We start from the raw sequence: 18,303 nt of genomic DNA on the forward strand, positions 1-18,303 counted from the left end.
AACATTTTTAAATACAGTCTAAACTTAGCTTGACATTATGGGACTTGTGAAAAGCATACCTTATTTTTATGCCCAAGCCTTCATTTTGTGAATCTTTCTTTTTTAAAAAATCACTTTGTTTTTATCCCTTTACATCTGTACTAGGAAGATAAATTCTCTGAAGGTTATCAAAGCAAAGATCCTTAGGGATTCTATAGAGAAATTTACCACATCAGATAAGGTATATTGGAAGAATCATTTCCTGAAAGTTTGAAAACTTAGTCTCAATTTCTGAGGTATCTTATCAACTTGTAATATATATTCTTTTATCCAATTTGATTTTTTTTAATTAAAAGATTTTGTTGAGGGCTCTTTTTTGGGGGGGAGGCTCTTATAACAATCCATACATCAGTTGTATCAGGCATATTTGTAGATATGTTGCCATCGTTCTTTTCTAGACATTTACTTTCTATTGAGCCCTTGGCATCAGCTCCTGTTCTTTTCCTCCCTCCACCCCAACCTCGTGACTCCCTGATAAATTATAAATTATTAGTAATCCTATTTGAATTTTGTAATCTATACTTTGATCTGAAATCTGTGAAGGAACAAAATATGTGTCATGGGAAACATGGATTCGAAACTGTAGAGTTGATGTAAGTGCTTTACTTGGTAGAATTTGGAAATACAACATGAATGTTGTTACTCTGCTCATTTTTAAGTAAGTGGTTTTTAGTCACTTCATGCTCTAGTTTAAGCCTTTGATTCAGAGGTATAAAAATAGCAAAAATCAGCAACTTTTATTTGTAAAATATATTCAGGGGTTGGGGAAAATTTTTTTAATCTTAAATGTTTATAAATGTTTGCTTAGCTAGTTAACAGTATTTTTTTTTCTTCCTTTTAAGTACCAAAAGAATTGGTGGAGCTCCATTTAAAGTTGATGAGGAAAATTGGCAAATCTGTTACAGCAGACAGATGGGAAAAATACTTAATCAAGGTAAATATATGGAAAATAACCCTTTCTATTACTGTAGCATAAATTTGATAGTTATACTGTATTTCATAATGCACTCATGTTTTAAATGTGGTATCTTAAAAGTTACAAAAGATGGCTGAAATCCTTATGATTACTATCAGAGTGTGAATGTCATGTTATTAAGAAATAGAGTGGGGGGGCAGGGAGGGAGGGGAAATGATGAGCTGATACCAAGGGCTCAAGTCAAAAGCAAATGTTTTGAGAATGATGAGGGCAACCAATGAACAAATGTGCTTGATACAATGGATGTATGGATTGTGATAAGAGTTGTATGAGCCCTCAATAAAATGATTAAAAAAAAAAAGAAATAGAGTCCTAAGGCAAAATTAGAGTTAAGGAGTATTAGTTTCATTTTTAACCTATTGCTCTGCTCAGAGCTTTTTTGGATTTCTCTCATTTCATCTTTACATGAAGTCTAATCACATGAAGAAAGGTATACATAAGATCTAAGAAATTCCCTTTTGCTTGATCTCACATGGTATAGCAAAGCAAGTTAGGGTTTTTTTTTTTTCTTTCTCTTACTTAAAAGGTAAAATAACCCAAACCCTTTACTGTCAGTATGGGAAGTGTCTAAGTTATCTTTAAGGTTAAACTTAACTTGTCATCAGGAGAAACTAAAGGTACTTGTTACAGGACCCAAAACCCTGTCATAATTAAATTTAAAATTTTGGGTAATCTCATTTACCTTTTTGATATTCATGTTTTGTAAGATGTGTGAGTTGTGATGAGATGATTTAGGAAGCTTCTTTCATGCTGCGGTTATGATTATAGCTCACTTTTAAAAATTGGTATAATCCCCAAGGGCTCAAGGAGAAAGAAAATATTTTGAGAATGATGATGGCAACAAATGTACAAATGTGCTTGACACAATGGATGGATGGATGGATTATGATAAGAGTTGTACGAGCCCCCAATAAAATGATTTTTATAAGAAAAAAATGGATATAATCCACATTCCATAAAACTTTTTTTAATATGAAAATCATTTTATTGGGGGCTCTTATAGCAGTCCATATATCAATTGTATCAGGCACATTTGTACATCATTTTCAAAACATTTCTTTCTACTTGAGCCCTTGGTATCACCAGCTTCTCTCTATCCCCCCTTCATGAATCCTTGATAATTTATAATTATTATTTTCATATCTTATACCGTCCATTGTCTCCCTTAACCATGTTTCTGTCATTCTTCCCCCTTAGGGGTATAGTTAATATGTCCATCATTGCTATCCGTTCCCGTGTCTCCCCCCACCTTCCTCCCAACCTCATGGTTTCACTACACTCCCATTACTGTTCCTGGGGGGTTTTCTGTCTGGATTCTGAATGTTGAAAGCTCTTACCTGCACCAATGTACATGCTTTGGTATAGCCGGATTTTTAAAATAGACCTGGGGTCATCATGGGGGGCGGGGGGAGCATTAAAGAACTAGAGGAATGTTGTGTGTTTTGTCAGTGCTATGCCTCACCCTGGCTGACTCATCCTTTCATTGTGGCCCTTCTGTAAGGGGATGTCCAATTGTCTACAGATAGGTTTTGGGTCTCTACTCTGGTCTCCCTCGTTTGCATTGATATGATTATTTGTTTTGGATCTTCTGATGCCTGATACCTGATCCCATCGACACCTCATGATCACACAGGCTGGTGTGCTTCTTCCACATGGGCTTTCCTGCTTTCCTGCTAGATGCTGCTTGTTTAATCATAAAGCTCTTTTTATGGTAGATTCACAAGTTTGACACTATCAAATTTCAGAACATTTCCTCACTCCACAAAAAACCCCCCTACCCTTTGTGGGTTATTCCACCCTACTTGAACCTTTGGAAACCATGAGTATTTTCTAGCCACATGAGTTTGTTTACTGTGGATATTTCCTATAATTGGAATTGTACAATATGTGGCCTTCTTGTACTTAGCACATTTTCAGAGTTCACTTATGTTGTAGCAAGTATAAAAACACTTCCTTTAAAAATAAATAAATACACACATTATAAAACTTACCATTATTGACATTTAGTACATTCACAGTGTTGGACAGCCATTGTCAATACCTAGTTTCAGAGCTTTCTGATCACTCAAAAGGAATCCCATAAACCTTAAGCAGCCAATCACCCAGTGGTCCCTGCCTACCATTACTTTACTTTCTATCTTAATGAATTTCCCTCTTCTGGATATTTCACATATATGTAATCATGCAGTATGTGCTTTTTGTGTTGGCTTTTGTCACATTTTAGAGTAGTGTTTTCAAGTATTATCCGTGTATTATCATTTATCAGCTTTGCTTAGTAGTAATATTCCACTGTATGGATTTAGCACATTTTCTTTATCTGTTGATGGGCATTTGAATTGTTTACTTTATAGCTGTTATAAAGTTGTGCTATGAACATTGTGTATCAGTCTTTGTGTAGACATTTATTTTCATTTCTCAAGTATGAGGGAATACCATCCCCCTAAAAAAAAATCACAAAAGCTCCACTGGGCAGAGCTTTCGTACGTTGTACATATTTTAGCCCCTAGGCAAGCATCAAACAACTTGCTCAGAGTTAGTGCACCCAGTGGCATCACCTGGGAAGGTTTTCTCTAGTCACAGTGAATTTTTTCGTAAAAGCAGTTTTGCTCAAACCTAGTTTTTTGTGATGGCCAGTATAAGAGAACAGCTTGCGGCTGTGAAATTTTCTTTCATGCTCTGGAAAAATGCCACAGAAACTGTTGTGATGTTGAACATAGCTCACAAGGACAGCGCTATGGGACAATTAAGTGTTTGAGTGGCTTTCTTATTTCAAAAATGGTGAGATGTCGATTAATGACAAATTCTCTTTTTGGACTTCTGTCAACTTCCCAATTGGACGAAAATGTCAATTCATAGTGCATTTGGAGTTTATTCTATCAGTTCAGACAATTAATCAAGGAGCAGCAGTTCTCAACCTGTGGATCGCAACTCCGTTGGGGGTCAAACGACCTTTTCACAGGGGTTGCTCGATTCATAACAGTTGCAAAATTATAGTTATGAAGTAGCAACGAAAATAATTTTATGGTTGGGTGTCACCACAACATGAGGAACTGTATTATAGGGTCACGGCATTAGGAAGGTTGAGAACCACTGATTTAGAGGTTCTGAAAAGATTACATAACAGTATTTGACAAAAAAAGGCCTGATTTGTGGCAGATGGGGGACTGGTTTTGCCATCAAAATGCACCTGCTTACGCAGCCATCTCAGTGTACCAGTTTTGGCAAAAAACAGCATGCCTCTTTTGCCCCAAGCACCTTCCTTCCTCACCTGACCTCAGCCCCTGCAACTTTTTTTTGTTTCTGTGAATGAAGAGGGTCATGAAAAGACAACAATTTGATGACTTAGAAGAGGTGAAGAAAAAACGTGAGGGGTGCTGTCAGCCATTCAAACAGATGAGTTTGAAAAGTGTTTCCAAGAGTAGAATCGCAGATTTTACAAATATATTAAGTGTAATGGAGAGTACTTTGAAGGTGATAAGGTTGTTTTGTAGAGAAAAATTTAAATATATAGCTTTGAAAAACAAAATTACAGAATTTTTTGGGTACCCCCGTGTGTGTGTGTGTGTGTGTGTGTGTGTGTGTGTGTGTATAGCAGTAGGATTGCTAGGTCCTATTGGGCTTCCAAATTACTCCCTCAGTGCAAGAATTCTTTGTTCTATTAAACTGGCATTTCATGATGCTCACCTTTCCGACATCACTGAAGACAAAGTGGGGGCATAAGCAGATGTGGTGAAGAAAGCTGATGGTGCCCGGCTATCAAAAGATATAGCGTCTGGGGTCTTAAGGGCTTGAAGGTAAACAAGCAGCCATCTAGCTCAGAAGCAACAGAGCCCACATGGAAGAATCACACCAGCCTGTGTGATCACGAGGTGTCGAAGGGATCAGGTATCAGGCATCAAAGAACAAAAATTTAAATCATTGTGAATGAGGGCTAGTGCAGATTGGAGACCCAAGAGCCATTTATAGGCAACTGGAATCCCCTTAACAGAAGGATCGCAGGGAAAAGATGAGCCAGTCAGGGTGCAATGTAGCAATGATGAAACATAACAATTTTCATGTAGTTCCTAAATGCTCCCCCTCATACCTCCACTATCATGATCCAAATTCTACCTTACAAATCTGGCTAGACCAGAGGACGTACACTGATATAGATAGGAACTGGAAACACAGGGAATCCAGGACAGATGATTCCTTCAGGAAGAAGGACCAGTGCTGAGAGTATGATACCGGGAGGGTGTAGTGGAAAGGAGGAACTGATTTCAAGGATCTACATAAAACCTCCTCCTTGGGGGATGGACACCAGAAAAGTGGGTAAGGGGAGACGTCAGACAGTATAAGAAATGACAAAATAATAATTTATAAATTATCAAGGGCCCATGAGGGAGGGGGCAGCAGGGAGGGAGGGGGAAAATGAGCTGATACCAAGGGCTCAAGTAGAAAGCTTGACACGATGGATGGATGGATGGATCGTGATGAGTCATACGAGCCCCAAAGAAAATGATTTAAAAAATTTGCTAAGCCCTACCTAATTCTATATTTGACTTTGAAGAATTGTTGCCCTGTTTTCTATATCAGCAGCACCATTTTATATTCCCACCAGCCATCTATGAGAACTTCAATCTCTCTACATTCTCACCAACATTTATTGTTGTGGCTTTGATTTGTATTTCCTTAATTATTAATGATGTTGAGTGTCCTTTCATATGCGTGTTAATCATTTGTCTATTATCTTTGGTGAAATGTTTATTTAGTTTTTATGCCTACACCCACATGTGCATGCACACACACACAGTCTCCTTCTTAATGTAGCTAATTCTGTGACATTCGTTATGCTTATCATGCTTTTCATCAATCACCATTATCTGTTTCCAAAACTCAGCATCATCCTAATCAGAAGTCTTCTGGTAACCAACCAGTCATAAACTTTACATTCTTGCCTATATTGCATCTTTCATATAAATGTCATTACGCAATATTTGTCCTTCTGTGAGTCATTTCACTCAATGTAATGTTTTCAAGATTTTTCCATGGTATAGCATGTATAAGAACTTTAATTCTCTTATGGCACAGTAATATTCCATTGTATGTATGCTTCAATTTTGTTTATCTTTTGATGGACATTTAACTTGCTTTCACCCTTGATATTTTGACTAGTGATGCAATGAAGTATCTGTTACTTTCTTTTCTTGGGAGTTGGGGTCTATTAAACCCAGGATTGGAGTTGTTGGGTAATATTGTGACCCTTTGTTTAACTTTTAAGGAAGTGCTAAACTGTTTTCCATCACAGCCGTGTGAGTTTCTGAGGCTGTAACTGTTTATTGGAGTAGAAATCCCTGTCTTAGCCACTGGTGGTTTCAAATTGCTGACCTTACAGATCGAAGCCTACAGTCTAACTCATAACCATTAAGTCACCAGGGCTCCTCTAGTGGGTGTACAGGGATATCTTACTGTGGATTTGATTTGCATCTTGCTAATGCTTGACCCTTTGTATATATCTTTTTTGATGAGATGTCTGTTCACAAACTATGATATGATGATACATGGTCAGTTTACCCCTCACTTGACCCAACCTGAATTTGCTCTAGGCTTAAATATTTCTTGTTTGTTATGCAACAAATATTTCTGCTCTGGCTTTTTAATATTGCTGGTAGTCTTTCATTTCTTACTCTTTATTTTTTATTCTATTATTTTTTGGTCTGTTTGTTTCTCTTAGGTTTCCCAATTTATAATGCACAGAAGGAGTGGATGCAAAAAGACAGTACTTCATGTAGTGGCTTATGGAGCTGGTGGTGAGGGGAATTGAGGAGCAAATAACGGATGTGGGAGGGGGCGGAGAACACTAGAACCTATTGTGAGGCTTTACATACCACTTGTTAAAATGTGACTTTCCTATGGAAATATATAATGTGTGTTTTTTATATCAATAAAACTATTAAAAATATCTATTAAGAAAAAGAGCAACATATTCAATTTATATACTCTTTTTTGGAGTTCTTTGTTAAATTGTAGATGTTCTTTATATGTTCTGGATATTAAGCCTTTTTTTTCCTTCCAATCTATAGGTTTTCTGCTTCACTTTGTTGATAAAATTGTTTGCACAGAAGTTTAAAATTTTGATGAAGTCCAATTTATCCATTTTCTCTTTGCTTCTTATACTTTTGGTATCATCTAAGAATCTATTATTAAAACTTATGGCATGAAGTGCCATGTGTTCTTCTAAGTGTTTTAGTTTTAGTTCTCACACTTAGGGGCAAAAACTTCTGATTTTTTTTTTTTTTCTAAATATAAAATTTTAATTATCCATTCAATTAATGAGCCTTTGGATTGTTTCTACGTCATGCTTTATGAATAAAGGTATTTTGTATTTTTTCTTCTATACAAGTTTTTGAGTAGATATGTTTCCATTCTTTTTGTGTTTTTAACAGTGGAATTGGATCATACAGATGTTTATGAGGAACTATTAGACTTTTCTAAATTGACTGCTTCATTTTCCATTTTTTTAATTAAAAATTTTTTTTTCATTTTCCATTTTTACTAGTAATTTATCAAGATTCCAGTTTCTCCATAGCATTTGAAAACTTTTTATACACTTGGCACTATGTATGCTATTTTACATGCATTACCAATTAATTCACAATATAGCTTTTGTCATGGGTTGACAAATAACCTCCTGTGTCACACAGTAAATACAAAAGGAGTGATTGAATATAGGTCTCTGTAATGATAGAGCATAAATGCTTAAAGCTTTAAATGCTGGAAAGCATTTCCACATGCTTTTAAGTTTATTTAATGTCTCTTAAGATAGTTATCTTAAGAGTTCTATGATAATATATAAACACTTATGATTTAGCTTCTTAAGTGAATTACATACGAAGGTGCAGAAAGAACATGGATTTGTAATGGGGGATGAACTGCTAATTAGTAGATATGTAAGTTCAAGTTAATTGATTTCTTGGATCTTGTTTTCTCATAAAAGTATATGTGAGTGCTCTTAATTGAGTTCTTGGCAAATATCTGGAAATCAGCAAATGTCACCTACATATGAATAAATTACCAGAGAAATAGCAGAGCGGCCTTAACTTTTTTTGGGGTTTTCTATCGTTGGCATTCCTTTGGAAATTGATAGTACCTTGGGCCAAATATATATTATTTATAGCTTCAGAAAATGAGTTGAATTTTTTAAAGTTTTTATTTGAACTTTTATGTGGCTTCAGGAGTTCTAGTGAATTTTTTATATTGATAATATGCTTAAAAACAGCAACACGGTATGGTGCTTCCTTATATAGTTTTAAGTGGAAATACCTATGCTACAACAGCCCTATTGCTGGGAATATAAGAGCCTTATAGTGTGACTAAGTACATGTATTTTCATTGCCACATTGTTCACAATACACAATTATGGAAACAAGGTAAATGCCCATCAGTCGAAGAATGTATAAACAAACTATGTATGGTACTATAACTACATGCTAGAAAATAAAGATGAATCTACAAAACACCTCATAACATGGGTGAACCTGGAGGATATGCTGAGTCAAATAAGTCATTCTTAGAAGGACAAATATATGGGACCATTATTATAAAAAGTCAAAAGAGATTTTCACCGAAAAGGAAACACTATAGTATGTTTACAGTTTTTGACTGTTTTCTAAAGTATGAAACACATGTTGAAATGTATGACCTGCAGAACACATCAGTGGAGGATTTTCTTAAGATTTACCAGGAATCAACACATTTACTATCATATTGGATACAGAGCATAGCATTGCAAGTCGTTCAGTATATGTAATGTAGGTTTAATTACTAGATGTATAACTCCTTCAAATGTACTGCTATCAAATCAGTTCTATCAAATCAGTTCTGACTCATAGCAACCCTAGAGTAAAACTGTCCCTGTAGGTTTTGAAGTCTCTAAGTCTTTCCCGCAGTAAAACCTTGTCTTTCTCTCCAGTGGCTGGTTGTTTTGAACAATGGATAACCTTCTCTCCCTCCTTCCCCACACCACCACCAGGGTAGAACTGCCCCCAGTGGGTTCCCATGACTGTAACTTTTACTTGGAGTGGGGAACCTCATCCTTTTTCCCCTTGGAGCGGCTGGTGAATTTGAAGTGCTGATCTTGTGATTAGCAGCCCAACACAGAACCACTACATCTCCAGGGCTGCTGTATCATATAGGGGAAATGAAAAGTGGAAATTAAGACAAATGAAACTTTTTTTTTTCAATCTTAGATGTGTGCCTGTGTGTGAAACAACAATTGTGTCATGAACCAGTATTTACTTACAGTTTGAAGTACCCTAATGTATGTCCTGTTGTTTTATGCAGACAAATTGATTCTTTCTTAGAGCGGCCCGATAGAGCAGCCAAAAAACCCACAGGGTTTCTGTATTAGTCTAGGTACTTTGGAGAAACAAATCCACAGCGACTCATGTATAAGAGAGAGTTTTATGTAAAGAAAATGTGCATCACGAAAACATCCCAACCCAATGCTGCCCAAGCCCACAAGTCCAACATTAACTCATTTAGCCAACACCAGTCCACAAAGTCCTCCACCTCACAAAACAGAGGCAATGATGCCGACTGCAGGAGGAAAGCTGAGTCCGTGAACGTGTAAGCATCTCAGCACTGGCAAGGGTCTCCACACGACTGCTCCAGCACCCAGGGCTGCATCAGGATAGATCCATGCGGCTTCTCCTTGGGGATGTCTTGGAGGAAGTCAATCTTGCAAGCTGAAGCAGGAACTGCTAAGGCAGCTGCACCCGATACAACCATCACAAAACAAGAGACCCGAGAACTCGAAAGGCGAGGCTTCACCACCCATTTATCCCTCCGCCTTTCAACCAGCACCACATGTGATTATCGGCCAGGCAGGCACAATTAACTAACTCAGTTTCTCAACCTGTAATCTTTAGGGGAAAGCAGCATGCCACATCTTGTTTCTGTGGAACAGCTGGTGCATTGGAACCATTAATGTTTTGGTGAATAACTGTGCAACCAGAGTTCCTTTGGACTTACTTCTGCCAGGTTCCGACCAGTTCAACTCCTGCCCCTGCATTTATATAAAGAAGTTAAAGGCATTTTCCTTACCCAAAACCCACTTCCATAGAGTGGATTCTGACTGATAGTGACGCTGTAAGGCAGCGGTTCTCAATCTGTGGGTCTCGCAACCCCTTGGGGGTCGAATGACCCTTTCACAGGGGCCGCCTAAGACCATCGGAAAACACACAAATATCTTACAATATATAATTACATATTGTTTTTTGATTAATCACTGTGCTTTAATTATGTTTAATTATGTTCCACTTGTAACAATGGAAATACATCCTATACATCAGATATTTATATTATGATTCATAGCCATAGCAAAATTTACAGTTATGAAGTAACAATGAAAATAATTTCATGGCTGGGGGTCATCACCACATGAGGAACTGCATGAAAGAGTCGCGGCATTAGGAAGGCTGAGAGCCACTGCTGTAAAGCATTTCCAAGGCCATCACTTCTTATAGGAGCAGACAGCCTCATCTCTCTGCCTCAGTTTAGCTCAAGCTTTATCACCATTCCCTTTGAACTCTTCTTTGCAACAAGCTTTAGTTGCTTTCCAGACATCAGAAGCTATTCTCTGCCCTCCATGCTGTCAACAGAACTATTTTTCTAAATGGTAAGTGAGCATATTCAATTCATTAGTACTTTCAAACCCTCATTATGTCATCATATTTACTAGTCATGACCTTTCACCGCCTTTCCTTTCCACCCTTGTCTCTGCCCATTTCCAACATCAAGGGCCTTATAATGCCGGGCTTTGGGACATGGCATGAGGAACTCTCCTATTCAACCCCACAGCGGCAGAGCTGCCGTGGTCCTTCACATCTCTGCTGTGATTGGTCACGAGAAGCCTGGAGTACAGACCATGGGGTCCCGTGGTATGTTCTCTGAAGCCAGAGCGGTCCATTTCCTGTCTCAGTTCACTTGCTAACTAACTTGGAGTAAGGTTCTCCTTAGGTCTTGCTCGTTGGAGTTTCTCTTCCTGAAATGTTATTGTTTAACTTCTAGTCCAGTGAAACTATGTTCCTTTTTCAAGTACTGGCACAAATGTTACCACTGGAATAAAAACTTCCTTGATCTCTTGTCATCCTTACATGGAGATATTTTCCTTTCCTCTGTGGTTTTATAGTCGTTTATAAGCATCTCAGTGACTCAGATTATAGATAATTCACTGTCCACCCCACCCTCCCACCTCCAATCCAGTTGTTTATGTAACTTTAAATTCTGAACTTCTGAGAGCAAGGACTATCTCTATCTTCCCAATACTTATTGTGGTATCTTGTCATATAACAGGGCTTGGTAAAATGACTTAGCTTTCTAAAAACTTATCTAAAACAGACTTACTTAAAATAATAAGTCTGGGAGACTGATGGTGAAGTTTAATTTGAGTATAGTAAGGAGTTACAGTAACTCATTTATATTTCTTAGTTAAGCCTCTCTCCACATCTCCCTTGATAAACCTGACCAGATTTGTCTCTTGTATATCATACTGTTTTTACCTATAAATGACTAACCAAACCTACTGCCATTGACACGTAGTGATCCTGTCTAGGGTTTTCTACGACTTCCTTACCAGCTCAGGTAGCCTCATTTTTCTCCTGAGGAGTAGCTGGTGGGTTTGAACTTCCGACCCAGTGGTAGTGGTAGCATACTAGAGGTGAGAATTCCTATTTATTTCATGTCATGGGTGAAACACATGACCTTTGTCTCCATTTTTTTAAGATAAAACGCTCACCTAAATTGTAAGGATGAACTGAGTTAATACTTCAAAAGCGTTAAGAAGTACTTGGCACATAGTAACACACAATACTTACGCAGGTCAGGTACTTTCATTATTCTAGTAAGTGTAACTTTCTTTAAGAGGTGTTGTATTGCTACTTTGAAAATTTTTAAAGTAATATAAAAGCTTCGCTTTTGTCTTTTTATTCATTATATGGTAATAAATTCTTTTGTAAGAATCAATACCCAACTAGTCCAAAGGATTTGGGAGATTGAAAAAGTCCTCAAAGTCCAACTCTTAAAAGCTGTTAGTCTGACCCATTCCCCTACTTCCCACCTTTGAGTACGTTTCTGGGTTTTTCACATCACTGTAGCGTCCCACAGAACTCACGAAAGTTTGAAGAAAATATCTCACGTGGTGGTGGGTGCAGTTCAGTCCAGAATCTGAAGGTCAGGTGGGGTGAGCCATGTGCAGGGGCCAGAGGCTGTTTCACTCCTGGTTGTTGTCGGTGATGAGATCACTCCCCTGGTTCTCAGAGGGCTCATTTTATATGCAGCAGGATGGCATTGCAGGGAAGCCTGCTCACAGTTACTGACAGGTGAATCCTATCAGTATCTTCCCTCACTTTCTTACCAGACCCATGCAGGCAGAGGTCAGATGCAATCAGATTTTACTCTAATGGGAGTTACACACGCAATCATATTTTACTCAAATATAATAATCTGTTACCCACTCCTGGATTGTATTGTATATATATGTGTATATGACCTGGATTTTTCCAATCGGCAGGCATTGGCCTACTAAATCAGCCAGATTTTTTTCTCAGGTCACTCGAGAAACAGGTTTTTTTCTCCCTTCTCAGCTGTAGCACATAATTCCTTACATCTATTACAAGTAACAGTAACCAAGATAACGGAGGAGCGTATAGTCTGATTCACATTCTTTACTACGGTCAGGTCTTAATCTCATCCTATTCCTGTTTGTCAACCAGATAATGCTCTCCAAAATGGGACTGTAGCCACAGGTGTATGGGTTTCAGAATTATATCACATAAGACTGGTTCTCAACCTTCCTAATGCTGCGACCCTTTAATACAGTTAGTTCCTCATGTTGTTACCCCCCCAACCATAAAATTATTTTCATTGCTACTTCATAACTGTAATTTTGCTATTATGAATCGAGCGACCCCTGTGAAAGGGTCGTTCGACCCCCAAAGGGGTCGCGACTCACAGGTTGAGAACCACTGACATAGAGATGATTACTGGAAGGGCCATATTAATTGAGTATAACTCATGTGAAATAATTTGTCTTATCCCTGCTGAGATGATTAAGCTAAAGATCCTGATTTTGACTGAGCTTTATAAAGGATTAAATAAAGACAAAATGATCTCATGGAGTGGTCTCTGAAGCAGGCTTATAAACAAATTTCCAAGTCTCAGCTCATTGGCTAACTAAATAAACTACTTCTTACACACCTCAAACTTAACTGTCCAGAATAAATCTCTTGTTAACTCCATTCTCATAGTTTTTATTTCTTAGTCAGAAGCTCTTAACATTTCATTTGTGCAAGCCAAGAAATCTAGATATCCCCCTTGATTTTCTTTTCGTTTATCCTCTACAAATTATATTCTATCAAAGGTTAATAATCTCCAAAATATAGATATTTATGTCTATTTCCCCTCCCCCCAGGTTTTATTTTAGTTTTCAAAATTTTTAATTTTTTTATTAATCATTTTATAGGGAGCACGTACAGATATCATAATCATTCAATAGTTCAATGCATTCCCCCTCTCTTAGTAAATGCTGCCATCATTACCTCTTGCCTTAAAATTAGTCTCCTGGGTGCCATTCATGCCCTCTGCAGTGCATTTTCCACAGCAGCTATATTTTTCAAACAAACTAGGTCATGTTACTCCCCCATCTAAAACCTTTCAGTGTTCTTCCATATGTATGAAAAGAAATGTTAAGTCTTTATCTTGACCTGTATAATGTGCCCCTTTTCATTCTCGTGTTACTTTCCTCCTGTTACTCCTGATTGTCTTTTCTTTTAACATGCCACACTGTAAGTCTTTTGTGTTAGCCTCTTTCTTCCACCTGGAGTACACCTATTCATGTAGTCTTGAGGCTGGCTCTTCAACCATGTCTCATCTTAAATATCAACTGTTCACTTTTCAATCATGCCTTTCCTGAACACCCAGTAGATTGCTGCTCATACTTCATCACGTTTCGTTTTATATTGACTTAAGCATTTGTCACTACTTGGTATTTTCTTACCTGTTTACCTGTGTGGCTGCCTCCTAGAACGTTACCTCCATGATTGCACTTTTGTCTTTCACTTTGCACCACAGCACACCCCCAGATCCTAGCACAGTTCCTGTTATATGTAGAACTATTAAATCAATGACTCTCTTTAAACTGGATTTTTCTTCTATGTAAAATAAAAGTTTGGATTGGAATGATATCCAAGGATCCTCCCTTCTTTTTAATGTCTCCTGAGTTGTCAGAAATAAAAGGATATTGGTCCATTGATGATATAATTGAGTCCAAGGTAAATATATTACTGATCTCACTTAAGATAAATTCCAGTGCTTGCTATGTAGGCACGTGAAACGTTCCTATAAATATTAGGCTGATGTAGAACCTTTAAATTGTCTCATTCCTCACCAACCTGGATATTCTGTGTGTAGACGTTAGGAGACAAAGACACTGGGGGTGAGGGTGGCAAGGGTTATTTTCACAGAATGGCAGCTGGTAGGTAGCTAAGAAGTCTCTGTGACTGAATGTCAAGCATTTCGTTTACAGGCACAGCAGTTGAATTTGTGTGTGTTGGGAGAAGAGTTCTCTCTCAGGCACTGCCAGGGGACACAATAGGATGTGTGACCTCCCCTTAACCAAGTTTTGAGAGCATCAAATCTAGAATCAGCAATATGGGGTAATAATTTATAGTGATAAGTATGGATGTTCTGTTTTGAATATTGCAACATTCTATTCCTACAGAAAAAATGTATGAGAAACGAAATCATAATTACAAGGCTGCTTGGTCAGAATCAAGTTGAAACAGAAGAACAACCAATCTAGTTAGGAATTTTTTTACTCCAAGTCAGGAATATATTCTTGTAGACGTTATCTAAGGTTCAGCCAGTTTCCCCACTCTCTGGTCAAACTTGGTCCATGGGTTAAATCCAGCCTGTTGCTTGTTTTTATATAACCTGTAAATTAAGAATGTTTTTTACCCATTTAAGTGAGGGAAAAAATAAAAAGAATAATACATTGTGACATGTGAAAATTATGTGAAATTGACATTTTATTGCTCTTAAAGCTGACCTGGAACACAACTATACTCATTTGTTTATATATGTTCTGTGACTGCTCTTGCAGTATAACAGCAGAGTTGAATAGTTGCAAGAAACCATTAAAGCTTAAATTATCTTCTCACTAGCCCTTTACAGAAGAAGTTTGCTGACCCCTGGTGTGGAGGATTAAATAGTCCCAAATAAGAATTATATACTTGTCCAGTTGAGTACTGTTTTTACTTGCAAGTTTATGTGCAGTGTTTTTTTTTGGTGGCAGTATGTTATACCAGGCGTATCTAAATAAGTTTTTTTTCCTATCATACACCACAGTTCCATATTAAACCTATCTATGTTGCCCTGAAATTTTAAAAATGAGTAGCATATTTTGTTGAATCTCAGTACAACAGAAGTTTTGAACTCTAAACCATGAAAATAATATTAGTAAATTAAAGTTAAGCACTGCATGACAGAGGCCTGTATCCTACTTATTTCTGTATCCACCCCCACTCCCGGTCTCCCCTTTAACATGCTAGGTGCTAATCAGTTGTCCAGTTGTATTTAGAATCTATGATACCAAGGACCATTGTCTGCTTCCAGGTCTGGGTTGTTGGCCAAGTTTTGGGACTATGCCATTTTTGACTCCTCTTAGATACTGAACATTGTCCTGTACCACTGTCAGCCAGCATCTCTTCCATAGAACAGAGAAGTACAGTAAATACTTCATACAAACCATAAGGATTACATCGCAATGTTGATATGATTCAGTTAGCACAGAAATCACACTTTTAAAACAATAGTTTCTAGCATATTCCTGAAGTTGTGCAAACATCACCACTGATTCCAAACATTTTCATCACCGCAAAAAGAAAGCCCATACGCATCAGCAGTCACTTTCTCTTCCTTCCCACACCATTCCTGTTGTTTCATGCCATCCGGTAGACTCATAATGAACCGCTAAGACAGCATAGAATTGCCCCACAGGGTTCTTAGACTGTAATCTTTATGGGGATAGCTCCCTAGATTTTCTGCTGAGAGGACCTCTCTTATAGCTCCAATTACCCTTCCTTTAGCTGCTTAGTGCATAACCACTGCTCCCTGAGGAACTCATCCTGAGCCCCTCCTTCCCAGCAACCACTAAACTGCATTGTTTACTGTGCATTTGCCTATTCTAGTTATTTCATATGCGTACGCATTCAGCCTTTTTATGTGGCTTCTTAGCAGAATGTTTTCAAGGTTCATGCGTGTGTTTTGCATTTCTAGCACCTCATTCCTTTTTAGGCTACATAAGATTGCATTGTGTGGCTCTACCACATTTTGTTCAAATTTTTAAATCAGTTTCCACTTTTTAACTTTTGAATATGATTTTGAAACTTCACGTACAAGTTTCAGTGTATCCATTTATCTTCATTTCTGTTTGGTGGAATTTCTCTAGGAGTGGAATTGTTGGATAATATAACTATATAGTTTAAATTTTTTTGAGAAATTGCGAAACTGACTTTCTTATCTATGTGCTTGGGCTCAAATTCCACCTCTAGAATTAGGATGTTACATAAGATAGGTAACCTCTCGCAGCATCTATTTCCTTTATTATACAGAAAATTTCTCAGAAAAATGTTTACATGTTGTTCGACACAGTCTAGTTGGTTCAGGCTCATAGTAACCCTATATACAACAGAATGAAATACCACCCGGTCCCGCGTCATCATTGTTTCTAAGGGGCATTCTGGTTGTTCATCCAAGACAGATTTGTTTGTTTTTTTGGCTGTGCATGGTACTTTTCAGTATTCTTTGCCAACACCATAGTTAAAACGCATTCATTTTTCTTTGGTCTTGCTTATTCATTGCCCAACTTTCACAGGCATATGAGGCACTTGAAAATATGTGCCTGGGTCAGGCACATGCTACCCCTCAAAGTAACACACTTGTTTTTCAACCCTTTAAAGAGGCAAGGTTAATGAAGTTAATAAATTATTAATACTATAGAATTTCTTTTCAATATTACAGTTTATTAAACATCTACTTGACACATATACCAAGCATCACACCTGCTGACCTTATTTTTGCATCTTTCAAACAATATCTAATTACTAATTTAAAACCTTTTTATTTGTAGAGTTAGGAAACCCTCCCTATCCATTTAGATTAACTACTCATTCTCTCTTTCCTAGGAGGTCACAGATAACTAGTAGCCTACTTTTCTGTATATAGATTTGCCTTTTATTGACTATTCATAGAAATAGAATTTTGCAATATTTGTCTGGCTTTTTTCACTTAACATAATGCTTTCGAGGATGATTTATATTGTAGCATGTATCATAACTTTATTCTTTGTTATGACTGAACAGTATTCCATTGTTTGGATTTAAAAACAAAAACAACTCAATTCTGACTCATAGCAAGCCTATAGGGCAGACTATAGAACCGCTCTTTTGGGTTTCCCGGACTTTAAATCTTTTTTTTAAACAATTTTAATGGCACTTCTACATGTCATACAACTCAATAATTCAGTAATATCAAGAATAATTGAACAATTATTACCACAATCAATTCTAGAACATTTTGTTCTTGTTTGTACTCTTTGTTATTCATGTAATACTATTTTTTAATTGTGGCAAAAATACAACAAAAAAACCATTCTCCAATTCTGCAACTTCTCTCTATATACTTCAGTGTCATTGATTAGAGTCTTTAAATCTTCATAAGAGTAGACAGATTTGGGAATCCAGGACGGATGAGCCCTATAGGACCAGTGGTGTGAGTGATAAAACAGGGAGGGTAAAGGGAGAATGGGTAGGAAAGAGGGAACCGATTACATGGAACTGTGTGTGATCTCCTCCCTGGGGGACAGACAACCGAAAAGTGGACGAAGGGAGACATCGGACAGGGCAAGATATGACAAAATACCCATTTATAAACTATCAAGGGCTCATGCGGGAGGGGGGAGCGGGGAGGGAGGGGAAAAATAAGGACCTAATGTTGGGGTGAAAATGGAGAGAAAATGTTTTGAGAAACGATGTACAAATGCGCTTTACACAATTGATGTGTGTATGGATTGGGATAACAGTTGTATGAGCCCCTAATAAAATGTTTTAAAAAAAAAAAAGTAGACAGACTTATGGTGGAGCAGCTGGTGGATTTGGACTAGTCGACCTGTTTAGCAGCTCAGTGGATAACCTGCCACACCTCTTTTGGACAGAAATACACTGTTTACCCATTCATCAGTTGATGGACCT

General features: G+C 37.5%; 1 protein-coding gene across 1 annotated transcript in view; it reads left to right on the plus strand.

Moving 5' to 3' along the window:
* RSF1 (remodeling and spacing factor 1) overlaps nucleotides 1-18,303 on the plus strand; it is an 87,313-nt gene that overhangs the window by 1,530 nt on the left and 67,480 nt on the right. Inside the window, exon 2 of the mRNA XM_004708849.2 lies at nucleotides 882-973. Coding sequence (XP_004708906.2) covers nucleotides 882-973 — 92 coding nt within the window. The remainder of the gene's footprint in view (nucleotides 1-881; nucleotides 974-18,303) is intronic.

This window comes from Echinops telfairi, unplaced genomic scaffold (assembly GCF_000313985.2).
Source record: "Echinops telfairi isolate 266 unplaced genomic scaffold, ASM31398v2 ScPeMD7_1713;HRSCAF=2227, whole genome shotgun sequence".
Classification (NCBI taxonomy): domain Eukaryota; kingdom Metazoa; phylum Chordata; class Mammalia; order Afrosoricida; family Tenrecidae; genus Echinops; species Echinops telfairi.